General features: G+C 44.6%; 1 protein-coding gene and 1 long non-coding RNA gene across 22 annotated transcripts in view; one reads left to right on the top strand and one right to left on the bottom strand.

Annotated features, from left to right (window-relative positions):
- Window positions 1–18,034, bottom strand: part of prom1a (prominin 1a) — a 43,940-nt gene extending 25,906 nt beyond the window's left edge. For 5 of the 16 annotated variants that reach the window (XM_041072587.2, XM_041072592.2, XM_041072590.2 and 2 more), the window contains exons 1-3: window positions 17,427–18,033; window positions 2,971–3,029; window positions 2,567–2,593 (exon numbers count right to left, since the gene is read on the bottom strand). In XM_041072587.2, coding sequence (XP_040928521.1) covers window positions 2,567–2,593; window positions 2,971–3,029; window positions 17,427–17,673 — 333 coding nt within the window. In that variant the 5' untranslated portion in view covers window positions 17,674–18,033. Of the gene's footprint in view, window positions 1–2,566; window positions 2,594–2,970; window positions 3,030–17,426 lie in introns of all 16 variants that reach the window. The other 11 variants (XM_055512597.1, XM_041072588.2, XM_041072596.2 and 8 more) reach the window with 6 other exon arrangements.
- LOC114863972 (uncharacterized) overlaps window positions 1–18,675 on the top strand; it is a 38,823-nt gene that overhangs the window by 15,306 nt on the left and 4,842 nt on the right. For 3 of the 6 annotated variants that reach the window (XR_008695998.1, XR_003787195.3, XR_003787197.3), the window contains 3 exons: window positions 13,483–13,670; window positions 15,406–15,662; window positions 18,452–18,554. This is a non-coding gene — a long non-coding RNA (uncharacterized LOC114863972). Of the gene's footprint in view, window positions 1–13,482; window positions 13,671–14,084; window positions 14,489–15,405; window positions 15,663–18,451; window positions 18,555–18,675 lie in introns of all 6 variants that reach the window. The other 3 variants (XR_008696000.1, XR_008695999.1, XR_003787196.3) reach the window with 3 other exon arrangements.

The following is an 18,675-nucleotide window of genomic DNA, read 5'->3' as shown; positions in this document are numbered from 1 at the left end:
ACACATCTATAAATAGCTGGTAGAATTTCCCGTCTTTGTCTAAAAGGGATGTGTGAATAAATAATAGACATAACTGTACTAACTGTTGGAAATCCTTGCGTTGCATTTCTTAGGCCAATTCAATAATTAGCTTCATAACTACGTTTTTGCACAAAATAAATAAAAAGACGTTTTCTGTGAGACAACAGTTCTGACAGATTCTTCTGCAAGAGATTTCACCGCTAATAAACCTGCTGTTCATCGTGTGGCCGTGAACTCACATTACTGCAATATGTACAGAGGAAAGAGCAAAAAATAAGGAATGATGGAAGAATACTGAAAGACGTCTGTGGTGCCATTTTTCCCACTGTAACGAGGGGGAAGATAGCATTTCTGATGGAAAAACCTGCTTCAGTAGGAACACACTACAAGACACTTAGCGCGCTGCTTAAAGCCTTCATCCTAAGAAGAGCATTAAACCTGCATACAGTCAGAAACATGAAGACAAATCGGCCCCTGGGGCGAGATAATTACACCTGTTTTAATGAAGTTCATTTATTAATGATCTTCATTGCAGAAAGTTAGAGAACCTCAGGTTTATAATGAGTGGAATGAGTCATTATTGACTCACATCACTTGCATCTTACATCACAACTGTTAAGCGTTAAAAGGTTACTATCAGCAGATCTAATACAGTAGATGCAGGAAGTATAATTAGTAATAAAGTAGTTGGCAGAGTAATGCTGACTGTTTTCCAGTTTCTAACAGTTGTACTTTCCTATAAAATCTTTAAAATTGACACATGTCTACTCCTGCTCTCACTGTCACTGCTCTGCAACTCACAAGCTGCTCTCCCAGATGATTTGCACTTTAAACTTGATTGCCCTCAAAAGTCAGTGACCGAGCCTTCTTCAAGGACCTGCGGGTTTTGCTTTTAGCACGCAGGCCAATAAAGAAACGGTGTCTCAACTTGTCTAATGGGAACATTCCTCCTTAGTTCACTTGGAAATCTCTGTGCAAACCCAGAAATCTCCAGCAGCGAGTCTAATCCAAACTCCAAGAGTTAGTGTTTGGATGAGTGAGCCTGCTGGCTGTGCCAAGAACGTAATTTAAAAGATTTAGAATGAAAAAAGGCCAACAGTCACACACTCTCTGACCTTAAGGACTTTCAGGGTGAGTGGAAACGGAATAAAAGGAAAAGAGCCAGGGAATTGTGAAGATGCAGAAAGGCACACGTGTGTGTCGGTGCGTGTGTGTTGTGTGTTATCCAAAAGCGCCAATGTCAGCCCAGTTGTTGAGGACATTGTAGAAATCTGAACGCTTGCATTGTCATTCTGCTTCTGGGCTCTGCATGTTATTGGATGAATCTTGAAAAAAGGTCAAAAATGTTTTATTTTTTTCACCACTATTCTTCAAGGGCCTGCAGCTGAGACTATTTTTGGACTATAGCTTTTTCTTGGCAAGTACCCAAAAGAAGAAGGTGACCTTCCAATAAGAACAAGCCGTATGATGAGGTGGCAGCGCGTCTAAATGGTGAAGAAGTCGTTCCTGTAACATTAATCTGATAAATTGCCTCTTGTGTCCTAGAGCGAGAGGCTCTTGCGCTGAACTGTTCTTCCACTTCAAATTCTGACAAACAGTAGAGGAACGTTTGTGTGAGAATTAACAAGACAAGCAAGTGTATTTGTTTGCTTCCTCTTTTTATTCACTTCACATGCCCTTTCGTGATCGCAATAGGGTGCGGGAGCGGCTCCGGCATTAAATTAAGCTATTTTTGATGATTAGTTATTCTAGTTAGTTTGATTGCATACCTGTCAACCTCTGGTTGAGACGGAGCTCACGAGTCATATGTGACCTCACAGCTGAGGTAGAGCAGCTTTGTAGGAAAGAGAATTGAACTGTATTTGTTGTTACGCTAACTAAGGTGTAACATCAGTTTTTGGTTGGATTTTTTACTTGTACGGCACCATCAGGATAAACTAGTATGAGCTGAGAATTTGTTGTTCAAGGAGAGGTTTAATGAGTGTGTGAAGTGCGTGTCAGTGGTTCCGACCAATGTGTGATGACTACTTGCAGAAGGTGGAGCTCTGCCAACATCAGTGTGCGTGTGGCTTGCTGTAATCTGAATGAATGTGACTAACAAGCAGTAAAGCTATTATTATAACCACAGACTTAAACTGCAGGGAGACGGATATGATGAGCAGATACTGATATGTACAGTATGTAGTAAACTGCAGGTTTTAAGCAGTGAAGCTAAGGTTTTACGGTTTTGCTGTAGCAGAACTGGTAAAGAATAAAATATCCTGTTTAAAACTTAAAAGAAAATGTGCATGATCCAGTCAGCATTGTTGTTTCTCCATCAACCTGTCATGTTAGAACCTAAGGATCTACATTTAAAGACTAAGGTAAAGGATGCAAGATATTAGTTGGATGAGGTGGATGGAAATCATAGGGCTGCACAATGAATGATGTATAAATTATAGTTAAAAATATGTTTTGAACAAGAACCGCACAGCCCGAGAGACTTGGGACAGTGGGGCTGGATGACACCAGGGAGGAGTTGGACTGTCCAGTGTGCAGACGTTACCTGGAGGGTCAGCACTATGTTCTCTGGCTGAGAAAGGCCAGATCAGAGTAGATCAGATGAGAGGGCATGCAGAAGACAGAGGCGTCACAGCGTCAAAGAAAGAGCAAAGCCACAAAACAAAAACATGTGGATGAAATAGATCAACACAACAGAAATGAAAGCATTCAACCCTGACATGCATGTTCACAGAGCTGCATATTGAAACAATTCCTCACTAGAAGCGGCAAAGTCCTTTATATTCGATAAGAAGACACACTAAGAAAAAGTAATTTCTATAAAACAGTGACTTATTATCATCTCTTCAGGAAGTATAGTATCAATTGTATCAAGTGGAAATTGTTAGGAAAGGCATGATGTAATAAGGAGACCAAAAGCGAACCAATAATTTAAAAACACACACTAACCTTTTGATATTCAGTCTGAATGGCTCCAAACTTGTCCTTTGCCAGTTTCACAATAAGCTCTGCAACAGTAAAGAGAACACAAAAGTATGAATAGATGTGTTGTTCCTCTTCGTACAGCAGATGTGTCTGTTTTATTTTTAGTACGTGGTCAACAGCTGTGTCTCAGTACCTGTCGTCTGAGACTGTAGTATTATATATATTAACAGTCAGTGAATAAGCTGGATTTTGGAGCCTTGCTTCAGCCAGAAGCAACAAATTTAGAAACACATTTAAGCATAGATTTCTTTTCCTGTCACAGAAAAAGCAAGTTGACACGTTTGACAAGCTAGTCTGAGGAAATCCAGTGACACTCTGACACTGCAGTGCCCTTTTATTCCCATCTCGCCCTGTGTGTTGACTGGTGAGTCTGACATTGTGAGGAACTTGTATGTTATTTATCTGTGTTCTGATCCTCTTGGTGTGTTGATATTCTACATTTGTATGGTGGAAGAACCTCCAGTTACGCTGGGAAACTGCAGTTGGACCTTAACAGAAAGCTGTTGTTGTTTTTGGCAAATCAAACTTTAGGTTTATGGTTGTGATAAACATGACCAAGAATTCTATGTTCTCAGGTCATATGTGTTATGGTCGTTTGGTGGGACCCTAAATAGATGTGGAATGTGTAGGAGTGATGGTTTTAAGTTTTAATTCAGCTTTATCATCACATTCAGTCTTAAAGTCAATTCAGAAACACAATTACATTTGGGGTTCCGACAACACAAACCCAAACTGCATCTCCTATCAAAGACTTTATGCCACTCTGTTCTGAATCTACACCTGGAGCTGTGCTGCCTGTGACTTATCATGTAATGACGATAGAGGCAGAAAGTCTTCTCAGAGGCAATAGGTTTCCAAAAATAAGATGCAAAAGACACAGGCGCTTTCTCTCCTCCTGCAATGCAGCATTTCTAGTCTCTGACACTGTATATCCTACAGAAACATTGTTCACAAGAATTCTTCAAGTTTTCACCAAAGGGACTAATGATCCCTGCCTACTATCAAAAGCTTGGGATTAGCATTAATAGTGGCATGCTCCAGGCTTATACTTGTTGTTTTTATTCAAACCTGTCATTATAGAGTGATACTTGGTTGAAGGTCAGTCCAGCTCACAGGTGTGGCTCATTGTGTAGTAGACTAGCTGACTTTAATGTGCAGAACTGGCCCACTGGTTTGGGAAAAAGGGTAGTTCATCCAGCCCAGTATGGCTTTCAGCAGACCCCATTGTGTGCTTTAATTTAGGATGTAAAAGAAACCAGGCTTCTGAAGAAACAGAAAGTACAGGCAAATGAGCCCAGGTATCATGTTTGCTCACATTTTTCCTCCCTTTGTATGTGTGCTTCAAAGAAGCCTGGCTGCCACAAGTGTGCATTTGAACCGTCTTTGTCCCCACGGGATGTAACCGTAACCAGCATAAATATTATCTAGGCAACCGCAGCACACAGTAGGGACAAGTACAGCACAATCAGCTTCCTTCTGACCTCCTCGGTTGGAATCTCAGCCTGGTTGTCAGAAATAACCAAAGCGTTATCGCAACAGTAGCATAGAACTGGCATTAACCCCGAGAGGGGTCAGGCATTCCCACTTCAATGTGCCTCATAGAAATGTTTGTACAAGTAACTTATTAAAAACGGTGAACAAATTGAGGATGAGGATACTCATAGGAAATAAGAGATGCTCATAAGCACGGAGGAATATGGGCGCATGAACAGAGTAAGATTAAGACAGAGGGATAAGAGAGGAGAGAAATAAGAGGAGAGAGAGAGAGAGAGAGAGAGAAGCAGAGGAACAGAGGGCTGGTTGAAATCCAACCACTGTTGCCAGTGTCTAATCCCTCTCAATGAATGAATAGCTGACTTGATGCTAGTTTCCACACGTGTTAACTCTGTCCTCTCTGCCGTTGCTGTGCATGAATGTGTTTGTCAGCTTACTGCAACATTTGACTCTTTCTCTGCAGATCGTATCTGACTGTCAGATGCCTACAGTGATTCTTTCGCAGCAAATTGCATATATGGTGTAACAAATGTTCATGTATGAGCGGATGAATGTAAATGCAGAGGCGCTCTTTGCAGCTCCTTGACTCTGAGGCAAATCAAGGTAAAGCTTTTACAGCAGATTTAATGAAGCTTTGCAGGGAGCTGAGGATGAAGGAGAACCTGGGAAGATGAATTTTTCATCAGTTTCACTAGAAGGGAGCCGTCTGCCCTGAGATATCCGGCAGCTCTCTGTCTTAGTTTGGCTTAACATCAGAGTAGCAGAACAAGAAGCTGTTTTCAGCGACATGAACTGTGGAATATTCTCGACCAGAACTTCACCAGGGTGGAAGAATTAATTATGCAATTACAGAAGCATTTGGCTTTGAGCATAGTGCTAAAGTGCTGCTTCTAGTGCTGAGCCTTTGAGCCAGGGCTTGTAAATAGGACATGAAGTTATAGAACAGCCATGAATACTTTTGACAGAAGAAACTCAAAGCTGCCAAATTCCAGAGCTCATGGCCGTTATTATTTTCACAGCATTAGGGAAACTGTGTCTTGTGATGAGCAGCCATCACAATTGACTCTGACCTGATCAGATACTGTTGAGTATCTGTGTAACCAGCAGAATGTTTTGTCCTTGTTACTGAAAATAGGTGTTGAGGTACAGTAAGTGACCTTTCTAAATGGAAACAGCCATTCATAAATATCATATAACATACAGTGTGCTGTTTTGAAAAGCCAGAAGCCTCAGGAAATGGAACAAACAACGCGTCAGACTGACAATAAAGCCGCTCTGGTGGGATTTGTGTGAACACATTTTGGACTAAACCTTTGATTCAGCCTCACCCGCCACAAGGTCATGAACAAACGATGGGTGGTACGATGCAGGGAGGCTGCTGTCGTGACTGCATATGCTGTGTTAACTGACAGCCGCGTGACTGGCAGAACTTGAAGCGCACTGACAAATGTGAAGAAATTCCAATCAACTTTCACGCAAAGCCACCAGCCGAATCAACAGAACTCTAATATTCCCCCGTCTAAGCCGCGGCAGTCGCCTGTGACAACACCCGTTGCTAACAGGCTTTTTTAAAATAAATAAATAAGTGAGCCCAGCCATGAGATCCAAGTTCACACCACACAACTTCATTCAGCCCCGTTCTGCTTGTAAGGCACCACAAAGCAGACAGCCAGCGGGGATTTTTCCTCAACGTAGGGAGCTACGTGGTTTCACCCTCACAAAGCTATCAACACGACCGGGGGAAAGAGCTTTGTGCAGGAAATTATATTCAGCGCAGGTTGTAACACTAATACAGGCAGCTGCTCGGCCTCTCTGTCGCTGGGCTGATATAAAGTACAGCGTTTGTTTGTGTTCTCATTTTTCACACATCTGTGTCATAAGTCGCGCGATTTCCATATAAATGTGCCTCGTGCAACGCTGCTAGACCCAGTATTAATATTGTATTAACATTAGGTCAAGTCACTTGTAGTGATTAGTTACCTTAACTCTGCAGTTATAGCCAACTCTAGGAACAGGGCATCCAACAAAAACCTGAAGTTAGTTCCCTCCAGTTTTCTTTTGCCTTCTGGGAAGGAGATTAATAATGCATAGGTGCAGATTTTTACAAGGTCTGGTGGTTTTGGGTTACTTAAATATTTCTTTCTTCTAAGCACCATCTTAACTGAGCTCTGTGACTTTGAAACAGATACAGTTTGTCAAGCTAACAGCCATGCGCAGGTCACAAACCTTTAACAACAACGCTCAACGCTACGATGAGTATTGGCACAATTATCAGGAATCATCAGTAATTATCATTACTAGTAAAGCTGGACGACAAATGGTGATTAAAGAGCCCAAAGTACGGAAAACTGAACCTAAACAGAAGCAAACAAAGACTACAAACTGTTTGGCATGTAAATGGTGTGAAGTACAAAATTTACTGCAGCCGTCATGATGAAGGTGACCTCCTGTAATAACTACATATGTCTTTCCAGTTTGTTTTGTAGCTGGGTAATATTGACACCCAGCATGTCTGACACCTCTTAAAACTGGGCACCAGCCTGTAATAAAACACAAAGCTTTTCTGTTCTCAAGGTGCTCCTGTGAATGTGTAGTAACGGAGCTGAAAGCGCGGAGCATCTCTACATCCTTGTTGCTATGCAACACAAAAGCAATTTTTTTTTTTAGATTTAGGCTTTGGCATTTTTGTGTTTACTAGATGGATGTTTACTAGCAGTTCTGGAGGAGCTTTGTTGAGGCTTAGAACATAACTCCTTAGCTCATAATTGGAGACTATACATAGTAACATAAAATCTGAGCATAAACCGGGTTGTGGAGCATTAATGGAGACTTTTCTGTATTGAATCAGCCATGAGACTAGAGAGTTCCTGAGCACTGACCGTGCTGATCTGGCTGAAGGTATTTTAAGCAGTTTTAAAAAAGGCACATACAGAACACGCAGTTTATGAAGATACACACTGTGAGGCTGCCTGATTATGCAGAACACAGTCACGTTGGACTGATTAGAGGTTAGAAAACCTGATAACATGGAAAGAACAGTTAGCTTGTCAGCTGTGATGTATTTCAGTGTGGAAGGTTTTCATGGACCGCTTGCATGCACAGGTGGGAGGAATAAAGATTATGTTTTTGAGAGTTGTTAATATACATTGACGCTGGATGGCTCTCGCTTTGCTCAAGTTTTACTGTACTGTGCCTCAAACACAGACTGACGAGTCTGGATGAGACGTTCTGTGCACTATGACGTCTTTTCCTCTCATTTCCCTTTTACCCTTTTACACATCCAGGTGTCTTCCAAAAGATTACAAAAAGGTTCTGACAGGTCACAGACATCAAAGGAGAGGAGACATGACCGGGAAAATAAAGATGGTTTCCTAATAAAATACTGAACTCCTATTTATTGCATAATAAATCAGCATAATACAGACATGAGAAAATCTCTCTTCACCTGATCTGCTCATAAGTACAGAAATAATTTAAACGCTGGTTTTGTAAAAATGGGATAACGTAGGTCATAAAGTTAGATTTATGCATTCTTACATTAGTTATAGTTGGTTATTCAGATTATGCACGCAAACTAAATGCTTACATGAGGTTGTGTGTGTATTGACAGTGTGTTTTTAACAAAGGCAGAGATGTGTGATTTTTTTTTTTTTTGTTTTTCCAATGAGAATAGTCACTCCTCCATCAAATGTCTTCTAGTGTATGTGGCATTTAGTTGAAATGTCTCTGATAAAGACTGTCTGTCTGTCTGTCTGTCTTTGCGTCTGTCTGTCTTTGCGTCTGTCTGTCTGTCTTTGCGCGTGTGGGGTTGCCTGGTTCCCTCAGAGTTGACTTCCCATAAAATTGTCTTAAAAACACCTCTGCACAGTGTCAACACTGTGTTACCCTAGAATCTGTAACTATGGAAAGAGACTCCGCTTTAAGGAGTCAGGAGAGCATGCACGCTCAACACACAGTGGAAGATGTTCAATGTCAAACATTCACGTTCATTTTTTAACCTTTGTGCCTTGGTAGCAATGACGTACATTACAACACTAGACCGCACAGTTCAGTGTGTGTTGTAGTGCCTGTAATAAAAAAGGTATTAGTTAACCACAAAATCAAACCATGTATTTTAATTAAAATCGACTTTTCCTGCTGAGATAAAACCACAGGATGTTAGATATTTATGTTAATGCTTCTAAGACTTTTTCCATCTGTGCACATGCACACTACATGTGTGGGTGCGCTGAGAGCACTTTACCCTATGTAAACAGCTGAGTCTCATGGCATACACAACTGGAGTCCCACACAGCATTTAGCTTCCACTAAGTAGCCAGATGAAGCAGAGTAACATCCACATCCCTCCTCTGGTTGGGTATAATGTAGAGTCTGTGTGCAGGCGCTCTGTTTTAATCAAGTTGCACCCCCCCCCCCCCCAGTGGAAATCACAATGATGGAAGGAAATAAATGACAGATGCCCCCCACACACAAAGTTAAAAATAAATCAGGCAAACATGGCGACAGACTATTAAAGCATGTTATATTTCAAGGGGACAGTCTTGTTCACTGGCATTCGGGAAGCGATGGAATGAAAGATAAAGACAAGGAGAACTGCCTACAGAGATAAGTGCAGTCATTTTAAATAGCACCGCACTAATTCCTTTGTATGTGAGTTTATCTCATATTGTGAATATACAGTATTACATGGTACTTGTATAAGAGTAAATACGATCATTTGGTAGCCTGCGTCCCTCAACAGACTATGATTATTGTTTCCTGTGGCTAAGTCGTCCCCCTGTGTTTGGGATTAGAATTCTGGTGGCTGAGTCCAACAATTATTGTAACTTGATGAGATTTACCATCTGACACTCTCATCCACTTCACGCAGAGAGTTTGGCAGCTGTGTGCAGGTGGGGAAGTTAAAAGGATTTGAAATCTCTCAAGCTCTCTGCCTTTATTCTTCACACAGCTACTCCTGTCTCCTCGTGTGCACCTTTATCCCTGTTTGTATGATTCATTTTGATGAGACTACAAAGACGCTCAAAAGATAAATCCCTGTCTCCTTGATCTCTCTACATTAGGGACCAGTGTGATGCAGACAGGACGAGGTGAGGATGGCTAGGCTTGCCTCCGCTTCTCAAAAGTGTAGCCTTCACTTTCATATAGGGACAGTTGGATTCATCAAAGTGTTTGGATTCAAAGCCATTATAGGATAAATGCTGTACCTAATTAGTAATAGTTTGATGCTGATAGTCTGCATGCTGTGTTCATGGACACCAATCCCAAAGATGCCACAGTGAGACCATCCTCCTCCTGCATTTCCTCATGCAAAGGGGTGAATAAAGCTTAGGATACAGCGCTGTACATACAGTACCACAGTGGATTTCAGGGCATTAAATCAACTTTCTCAGACCGATCAGCTAAGATCGGTCTGCCCAGAGTTACCCAGGCTAAAAGCCTTCTATTCTAACCTTCAGGTTAAGTGGCTAATTGTGGGACCAGGGGCAAAGGGACAAGCGGTCTGCAGGCGGGTCCAGTCAGCATGTTGCCCACTTCACAGCCAAGAGGATTGGCGCTACAGCCTGCCTCAGGTAGACAAGGTCCCAGATTACATCAGATAATCTGAGCTGAAGCCTTGCTTCAGAGGTGACAGGCAGGGGTGTGAGGACTGAGGAGCAGGACGTCCTCCTGCAGTGTCATTATGACCCTCGTGTCATGATGGTCTGGTAAACTATCCACCAGTTATGCTACTGTGTGTTTCTTTGTGGTGATGTCCACCATGGATGTGTGTAGACGTGCTGAGAAATATTAACATATGGCCACACACACACACACACACACACACACACACACACACACACACACACACACACACACACACACACACACACACACACACACACACACACACACACACCAGTTCATGGTGTGGTGTGTAGTGGTTGTGGTGTAAAATCAGGCAAACAACATTCACTATTTGAAAAACCCCGCTGCTCCTCACATATGATGCCTTATCTTATTACCTGCTCTCTGTATCAATAGCACATTGTTTTGTCCAGTTTATGGGATGCAGTTTGAGTTTTATGCAACTCTATCATCATCTGAGCTGTGACATGTTATACTGATAGATCCAGTTCAGAAGATTCTGTAGTGACGGCTGTGCGGATCTCGTTTAATCAGACGGCAGGTTAACCCTTTAGGTCCCCACCTCCCCCCGTGTCCCAGTAGTCAGCTCGGTGTGGGCACCATCACTCCTGCCAATGAAGTGGAACAAAAGCACAGAGAACGCATGACTTGCCTTCCATTCAGCAGGACCGAGCCACTCGCCTCGTCGTCCTGCTTGGCTTCCCAGGCCTGACCCACATATGACGTTCCCGGATGAGACGCGGCTCTAGCTGCACCCAGCGAAGTGGCAGCTCCTCCTCTGTTGCGTTCCTTTAACTTCTCTTTCTTGTTTCTTTAAATTGGGTGCTATCTACTCAGCCTCTCCTGCTCTAGTAATCTTTAGATTTCTTTCTCCACCTGTGTTTTCGCTGCCACATTTCTCATGTGCTCTCTGTCAGATAGCTGGGTGCTTAAGCTGATGGTGGCATTATAATATTACCTTGAAATGTCTCAAATGTTCAACTTAATGCCACAGCTCTTATCTCCCCCTACTTAGTCTGTTAATATGCCAGCTCCTAATGAGGCAAGGTTTCTAAATGAGATGCATCTATTGCCTCTGAACATCCAGGAGCTTACAGTTCAGTCTATTGACTGAATGTGTGATGTGGAATTGCAGTGTATTGTGGTGCAGTCATGTAGAGCTTTAGGATTAAATGTGTTACTAAACCAAAACATTCCCTCTGGTGATAAAACCAATAACCTGAAAAGCTCTAATGCTGATGCACCGTTTAGCGACTTATTTGCTGGTAGCAACCGAACTGTAATTCATAGTTCAACAGTTCTTTAATTAGTATGAGCGAAGTCCTGCCCACTCTCTGCTAAACGCTCTGACCTGAACTAATGTCGGGTAAAGACTTTATTGAATGGACATTTGCAGTGTTTTTACAGGGACTTGACCTCTGACCTCTTTATTATGTGCTTCTTTTGCATGCCACTTTACTGATGAACAGAAGTTGAACCATTTCTTAAACAGTAAAGGCGTCATCCAGTAAATGTAATGTAACACAAAGGCTTTACAGACTCAGTAAAACCACAATAAATTCACCAGGGCCACAATTTTCCACAAAAAGAGTTCTCAATTCTTTACTGATTTAAAGGCCATATTAATTATTCTTTATGGAATATAGTAAGTCTGCTTTTCAATAGAGCTCATACATTTAAACAAGAACCCTGTGTCCATGTGACAAAACATTTCATATCCCAGACAGGACGCTGCCCTTCACAAGGTTTTAAAGTCCCCATTGTTTGGAGAAATGTGCCATTTAACTGCGTTAATGTATCACTTTAAATGCTAACAAATCATTTTAGGCAAAATGTTCCCTTTACAACTGGCCGCCTCATCTGTCTGGTGAGCCTTCATTAAGACTAATCCCAGATTTGTAGACTCATTTTAAGAGTAACAACGTGTCGCTAAAGGCTGTTTTGATATCTGCTTTCATGCGTGAAGCTGCAGGCAGAGAATTAAAGTGCTGGATATCGTTACTTATTGTTTTGTGATTATGCAGCGTGATCCTCTCTCACAAGCTGGAGCGGCATGGTGGTGTTAACAGCGAGTGTCTTTTCTCCCCCTCAGCAAATAGCAAACAAAACAGTGTCACAGGCTAATTTAAAGGGGAACTGCACCCTGATGGTTTTATACTGTACACACACAAGCTTCAATTTTAATTTGAATGAAACTTTTTCCGCCTCGCTCTGACTTGACTTCCTGCGTGGCCACGGGTGGAAGGGTTGTTTTGTGTCCTAATAGCACATATTAGTAGTAAGTTACGTTGAACATTACTGGTTTGTTTCTATAGGTCACCATATTGAATTAGCCACCAGAGCAGTCTACTCTCTTTGTGTCTCATGACAAACAGAAAGTCATTAGTGTCCTCCAGTTGTAGCAGGAATGGGAATAATATCCAGTGATTACAAAGCTCTACCGGCATTTAGAATCCAACTAGTATAGAGTGAAGCCTGGTGCACACGGCGTCTGAGACCCCACGGGCGTTATGTATTATGATAATTACTTTTCACATAATTATGAGTGGCAGTGGTAGCTTTATATTACAGTGACCGTTAATATGCGTTAAACTTGTTTACAGTATGTGGGTTCCGTTACGTTCACCTGTTCTGCCCCCATTAGCTCTGTGCGGCTCTGCCACGTTGCCCGTGGCGATCAGCTGCTGTTATGTAGCTGGCGAATAAGGCCGTGCCTGTCTGTGTCCTGAAGCGTTCCGGTGCCAGGAGCCATCACTGCCACTGCACTGACATGAGTGTGTGTGACAGGACAAAAACGCTGCAGAGGAGTTACATACATCACTGTGTGCCATGCAGATGCTACTACAGTATGACTGGGCCAGAGATGCAGGATCACTGATCAGTTCTTATGTATGTGCCCGGTTCCTCTGCAAAAACAGACATTTTGTTTGTGGAGAGCTGATATTGTGTTAGATGGTTATATAATTAGATGATACGGTAACAATCCAGTCACGCTTTGATGAATCCTCCCACAGAATCACATTGGTCTTGTTTAGTAGCAGATGGAAGCTGTGAAAAGTTTAAAATATTGATGATGTGACTGCGTCTCTCACACCCCAACATGTTTGTGTTGTGAGATATCCAGCCCTGCAGAATAATGGAGGCGCAGCAACATGATCCCTCTGATTTCTCTGAGTGAGTGTGTGGACATCACATAGACAATCATTTAACCCTAATCCAAGATGTAAAGATGAGATCTCTGCGTATCCCAGTCTGTGTGATGTGAGCATTCCTCTTTCAACACGGCAAATGCCTCTTTGACGTTTCTGAACACTAACATTGTGTCTTTTTGTCTCATTTGTCCTCCACAAACAGCATAGATTTGCTGCTGGGATGTGCTGGAAGTGCCGAAGCCATCTGTGACAAACAGTCTTCTGCCAGCGATCGTACAGAAAGTGGGACTGTGTGCATGGTTAATCTGAATGTGACCTCTGAACCCCTCATGCAACCGAAGCACCTGAGCTCCACTGAACCAAAACAGACTCGGCTTTTATAACAAATTGGTAGGAGTTGTTTTAATATCCTCTCATGCAGCAGAGTTTTCCTCTTAATATTGAAGTATATTCTGGTACTAATCAAATGAAAACACTCCTGCTGCTGCGAAGGTGAACTATCCCACTTTTACTAATAAGACCTTTAGTAATGACAGAAATAGTGGAGAAGACACTGGAATATCATTCCAGCGGCAGCTTTGGTGGATCAACTTGTTTTTGATGTCGTTAATGCAGGAATTCTTCAGATCTACCAAACATGTGATCTCCCTTTTGGGAGGCGATCACAGCATCTAATGATAATCTCCACAGATGCGCCTGCTGCCTGAGAAATATCTGATTAGGAAAATGTTTGCAGTGACTGAAAGAAGGCAGACAAATAGTGACGCATGCCTTAGTTTCTTCTGATACTTTATCAACACCCAGAAATGAAAAGCCGGACCTCACAGATGTGTGATGTGGACGTGCAGGGTCAGCAACGGAGCGGCACTCATGCAGTCGGCGCGGTGCCACAGACGCTTCAGCAGCAGATGCTCGCTGTCAAGGGACTTGAGCCAGAACCTTGTAGTTGAAGGTTGGCTCACTTCACCACTGTACTGTAGCCCAGCAGACTGTAATATAAACCACCAACGCCTGCATATGCTGTGAATGACCTGTGGGTATAGTTTGGGTGGCATTAAACATCCTGACATCCTTCCCCTAATCTGCATAATAGTCTGGCTCCTGCGTGGGCTCCAAAGTGCGGTGAAGTCCCGGAGAAACACTTTGATATGGCCGACTGAAAAAAAACACTAGATGCAGACCCAAGACAAAGTGAAGCCGGTCCTCCAGTAGGTTTGAGATTTATCAGCATTTAACCTGATTGTGTTTTGTGTACTGCCAATATTTTTCTCTTCCGAAGATGAAAGACATAAAAACAATACATCTACTACTTATTAATTCTAATAACTCTAAGATGCTCTTCACGAAGTGGTTCAGTCTCTGCTTTGTCCTTGCTTGGAAATCCTTTGATGTATTTCTTTCATGTGCCGTGAGAAAAAAGCTACTCTCGATTCCCCCTTTGACGAGGGCTGAATAACAAAAACAAGATGAGCGGCGTGAGTCTGCTCGGCGGTTGCAGTGAGACACATGTAGAGCCAGTGAGGTGGACCCAAACACACTGACCGTGATCGCCGCTGATGGGTTTCCCTGGCAACTGTTACTTTCCTTGAATTAATGCCTGATTTCTACCAGTGCTCAGTTCTCGGAATTCCACCTTGGCATGGGTTCCTGAAAAGAAGCTAATGAGAACGCACTTTTCAGCAGGGATCTTCTGCACAACAGTGACTGGCATCATTTCCCCAGCTGCACTCACCCACGGGCGTTAAATGATAGTTAAATCTGCAGAAGGAGCCTAATGCACTCACTCACTCACTCACTCACTCACCAGGACCAGCTCTAAAACCATCCACTTTATTAAAATGACTGCCGTACAGTCATTGTTTCTACCTCTGCCATCGAGCAAAACCGAACAAGACAAACACAGGAGCAAAGAGGCAGCTGTGGCTGGATCAAAGTTAAACACCAGCATTTGAGTTTGAAGTCAATTTGTTTATTTTATGTTGATCTGCAATCACGACTGAATACATCTACATTTAAATTGTTAGCATGATGCATGTCGTCCTTTATTTACAGCTGCAAGCTTTTACTTTTACATTAAGATTGTTATAATGTGAAGCCTTATGATTTATTTCTATTCATATTCCAGAGATGACTGTGACTGATGGTGTGGGAGCTGCACAGACTGGACAAGCCCATAGTGATACACAGTCAGTAAACCAACAATCATTCATTTTTATCATTTGCTTTTCAACTGCGGCGGTTTCTCGCTCCGCTTCGGATTCCTCTCACGTCAGGTGCCAGATATCAGTCAAAGCCACACTGTCCAGACCCACCACGACAACAGGAGCGCAGCTTTAAGCACACGGACGCCTCCGTGGAGCCGGCGAGGCGTGTGGCGCGTGGGTAAGGAGCGGCCGCTTTATTGGCGTGTAGCAGTTGTATGTTGGTGGAAGGTGGGTGGGTGTGACGGGCGGAGGCGTGTGTCAACAGCTCTGCAGCGTGAAGCAGTGGAATTAAAGTTGGGGAATATGTCGCTGCTCGGTGTGGGAGGCGCCGGCAGACGCTTGTCGCTCCCTTTGTTAATAACACCTTCCCGCTCCCAGACACTTTAATACGGAGAAAAGACGTGTCAGTCAGCGGCACCAGACATTCATGAGATTATAATGGAGTTTATAATGTCACGCCGTGATTACAGCAGACAGACCGTGATGGCGGGGTGTCGATAATTACCCGGCAGCATAATGTACATTTAAAGGCGGTTTCTGGATTCAGGCAGCGCAAGAGTTCTGCATGTGTAGCATCAGGATGCTTCAACCTTCCTCCTCCTTCAAACACTGAATAGGACCCTATGACACTTTACCTCCACCGCGGGGATGAGGGGTGAATGTTAATCAAAGCCAAAGCTCTAAAAGATGTGGAAGCAGTAAGCAGCATCAGCCCCTTCACAGAGGCCTAATGATGTGGCTTAAGTAGAGGCACCAACTCCACTCCACTCTGACATCTGCACCACCTCCAGCTCTAAACCACTGGATTGGAACCTATTGGAGATTATTTTCCTCGCTTGTATGGCTTTTCTTCTAACTGCTAGTTATACTTTATAACAAGGCACAAATGGAGATAAAACTGCATAAACAAAGCTCTGAGCCCCAGAGGTTTGCTGCGGCCCTTCGTTTTCATCAAACCCGACCTGACAGATCACTGAATGTATCGTGCTAAATATCTACATGCATCGCTGCTATTAATAAGCACCCGACCTTTGCTTCCGCCGCCGGGATGAACCCAAAAGTGATAAACCGCCCGGGGTTTTTGTCCTAATCACAGGAATGACGAGCCACGGCCGTGCGCACACGTGCACGAGTGTTTGTCTGCTGAACTTTGGGTTTGAACTATCAATTTCCGCATGGTTTCCACCCTCCGTCTTACATCATCTAGTTCATGCACCCATGAGTGAGCTAACATCTTCAGTGAGCAGTGGTCCGCCTGCTCCATAGGATTAGACCAGGAGCCCCTGAGTGCTGGTGACAAACTGGAAACTAAAAGGCCAACAACATATGGCGCAAGGGTTTATGGGATTACCCAATTAACCAGGTGACTCAGAGTGCCGCTAATCTGCACAGCGCTCCGCTGGAGTATCGGCAGAATGGGACACGCGGAGCGAAGCAGCATCCGCCCAATTAAAAACGCACAGCTCGTGTGTTTTTGGTCAAGCAGTCGCGTCTAATTGTATTAAACGCAGAGGCATGAGCAGCGGCGCTTCCTGGGACGCTCCGGCGAACGCTGCTGTACGTCCGCAGCCCGCTGTCAGCCGGAGCCGCATCAGCCGGAATCGTTCCGACACCAAGTTCGCCCCGGGCTCAAGCGGCACCTTCGAGCTCTGCGCGCGAATCACGCCGCGCGCCGCGTTCAGGGACGCGATGAAATCCCGCGAGGAGACACCTTTGGAGTCACCGTGAATCGCGTCACGCGCCGTGAGCTGCGTGTAGTGTCCTCGTGCGTTTGAGTGGCTTTTCATATTTTCCCACCGTTATTGAAGCGGCAGCAACTCAACAGGTCCACGCGCTTAACGTTCTCCAACCACCTGACGAGACTCCAGAAGTTGTTTTTCCCCGTGCCAAATTCCCGAAGGCATTCCCGCACCTGTTCCGCGGACCTGGCGAGGACTCTTACCGTGTGGGAAGGCGTTGGGCTGCACCACGCACAGGAAGGTGTGCAGCATGTGGAACAGAATCCCGATCGGCCCCGGTTCGTAATGGGCCAGCGTCTCGTAGACTCCCGCCGGCACGTAACCGAAATCCAACTTTCCCGGCGGCGGGAGCCTGCGCGGCTCCGTCTCCTGCTGGAGTTCCCCGGACGCCGACGGAACCAGCAGCATCAGCATCAGCAGCGGCAGCATCAGCATCCCGGACGTCCACATCGTGTCCAGTTAACGCGGCGCCGGAGTTCGATGAGGATGAGGGCGCCCGGACTCTGGTCTCCGCTCGTTCGAATGGGAAGAAGAGGGAAAGTGTCGGAACGGAGGCACGCGGCGTTTTAAGTCCTGCTGCCCGCGGAGGGAGTCGCTACGAGCATCGCTCCCCGCGGTCGGAGGCTCCGTGACGGACGGACGCAACCCGGGCGATCTCTCCTCTCGGCTCGGCTCGGCTCGGCTCGGCTCTGCGAAGCGTTCCGTCCCGAGATGAGCGCGCCTCTGCTGTGCGCTCCAGCATCTGTGCGCTCGGGGAGGAGCTGCGTCGCGGGAGCGGGCGGGGGTGCGCGCCGCCGTCACACCGACGGAGGAGTGATCCGGAGACACGCTCCTCCTGCCGGACGGAGGAGGATGGAGAGAAAAGACGGGCTGGGTCTCAGTTCATCTGCTGACGTGAGAGGGAAGCTTTCAGTAACCATTACTATCTGTACTGGTAGTAGTTAACTCAAGCACAGAAGAACAAAATGAACCGTATGCCGTGGCTTTAGTTTTTGCTTTTGCTAATTTTTTGACTTACTAATAACATCAATGATACCAGACTGTTGATACTGGCTAATTCTGCATTCATATTTTTTAGCTGCTATTAAGATCCATACATCCAGGTTCAAATGAAGTGAACACACTTCCAGAGCTGACTCTGGGGTTTTCCCTACAAACGCCTCCTCTGTGGTTCTGCGTCTGATGCAGTCTGGCCTTAAAGCAAACTTTGCTTGTCCTCCTCCAACAGGTGCTCCAGCTCCCGACCTTTGGCTTCCTTTTCACCCAAAGGGCAGAAAGCGGATACCTGTGGTGCAGCCCACCAGCTCGCTGATTGGCGGAGCAGCGGCCAGGTGAGATCTCCTTCTGTCTCTTTGCACAGTAACTCCCTTGTCCTCCCTCTGGAGCCCACGGGGCCCCTGAAAACAGAAAGGCACTCTTGGCTGGAACCTTTGATCGCTCATTGTGAGCACC

The sequence above is a fragment of the Betta splendens genome, chromosome 10, assembly GCF_900634795.4.
Source record: "Betta splendens chromosome 10, fBetSpl5.4, whole genome shotgun sequence".
NCBI lineage: Eukaryota > Metazoa > Chordata > Actinopteri > Anabantiformes > Osphronemidae > Betta > Betta splendens.
The sequence above is the reverse complement of the archived record's forward strand: the minus strand, read 5'-3'. Positions and strand labels throughout refer to the sequence as shown.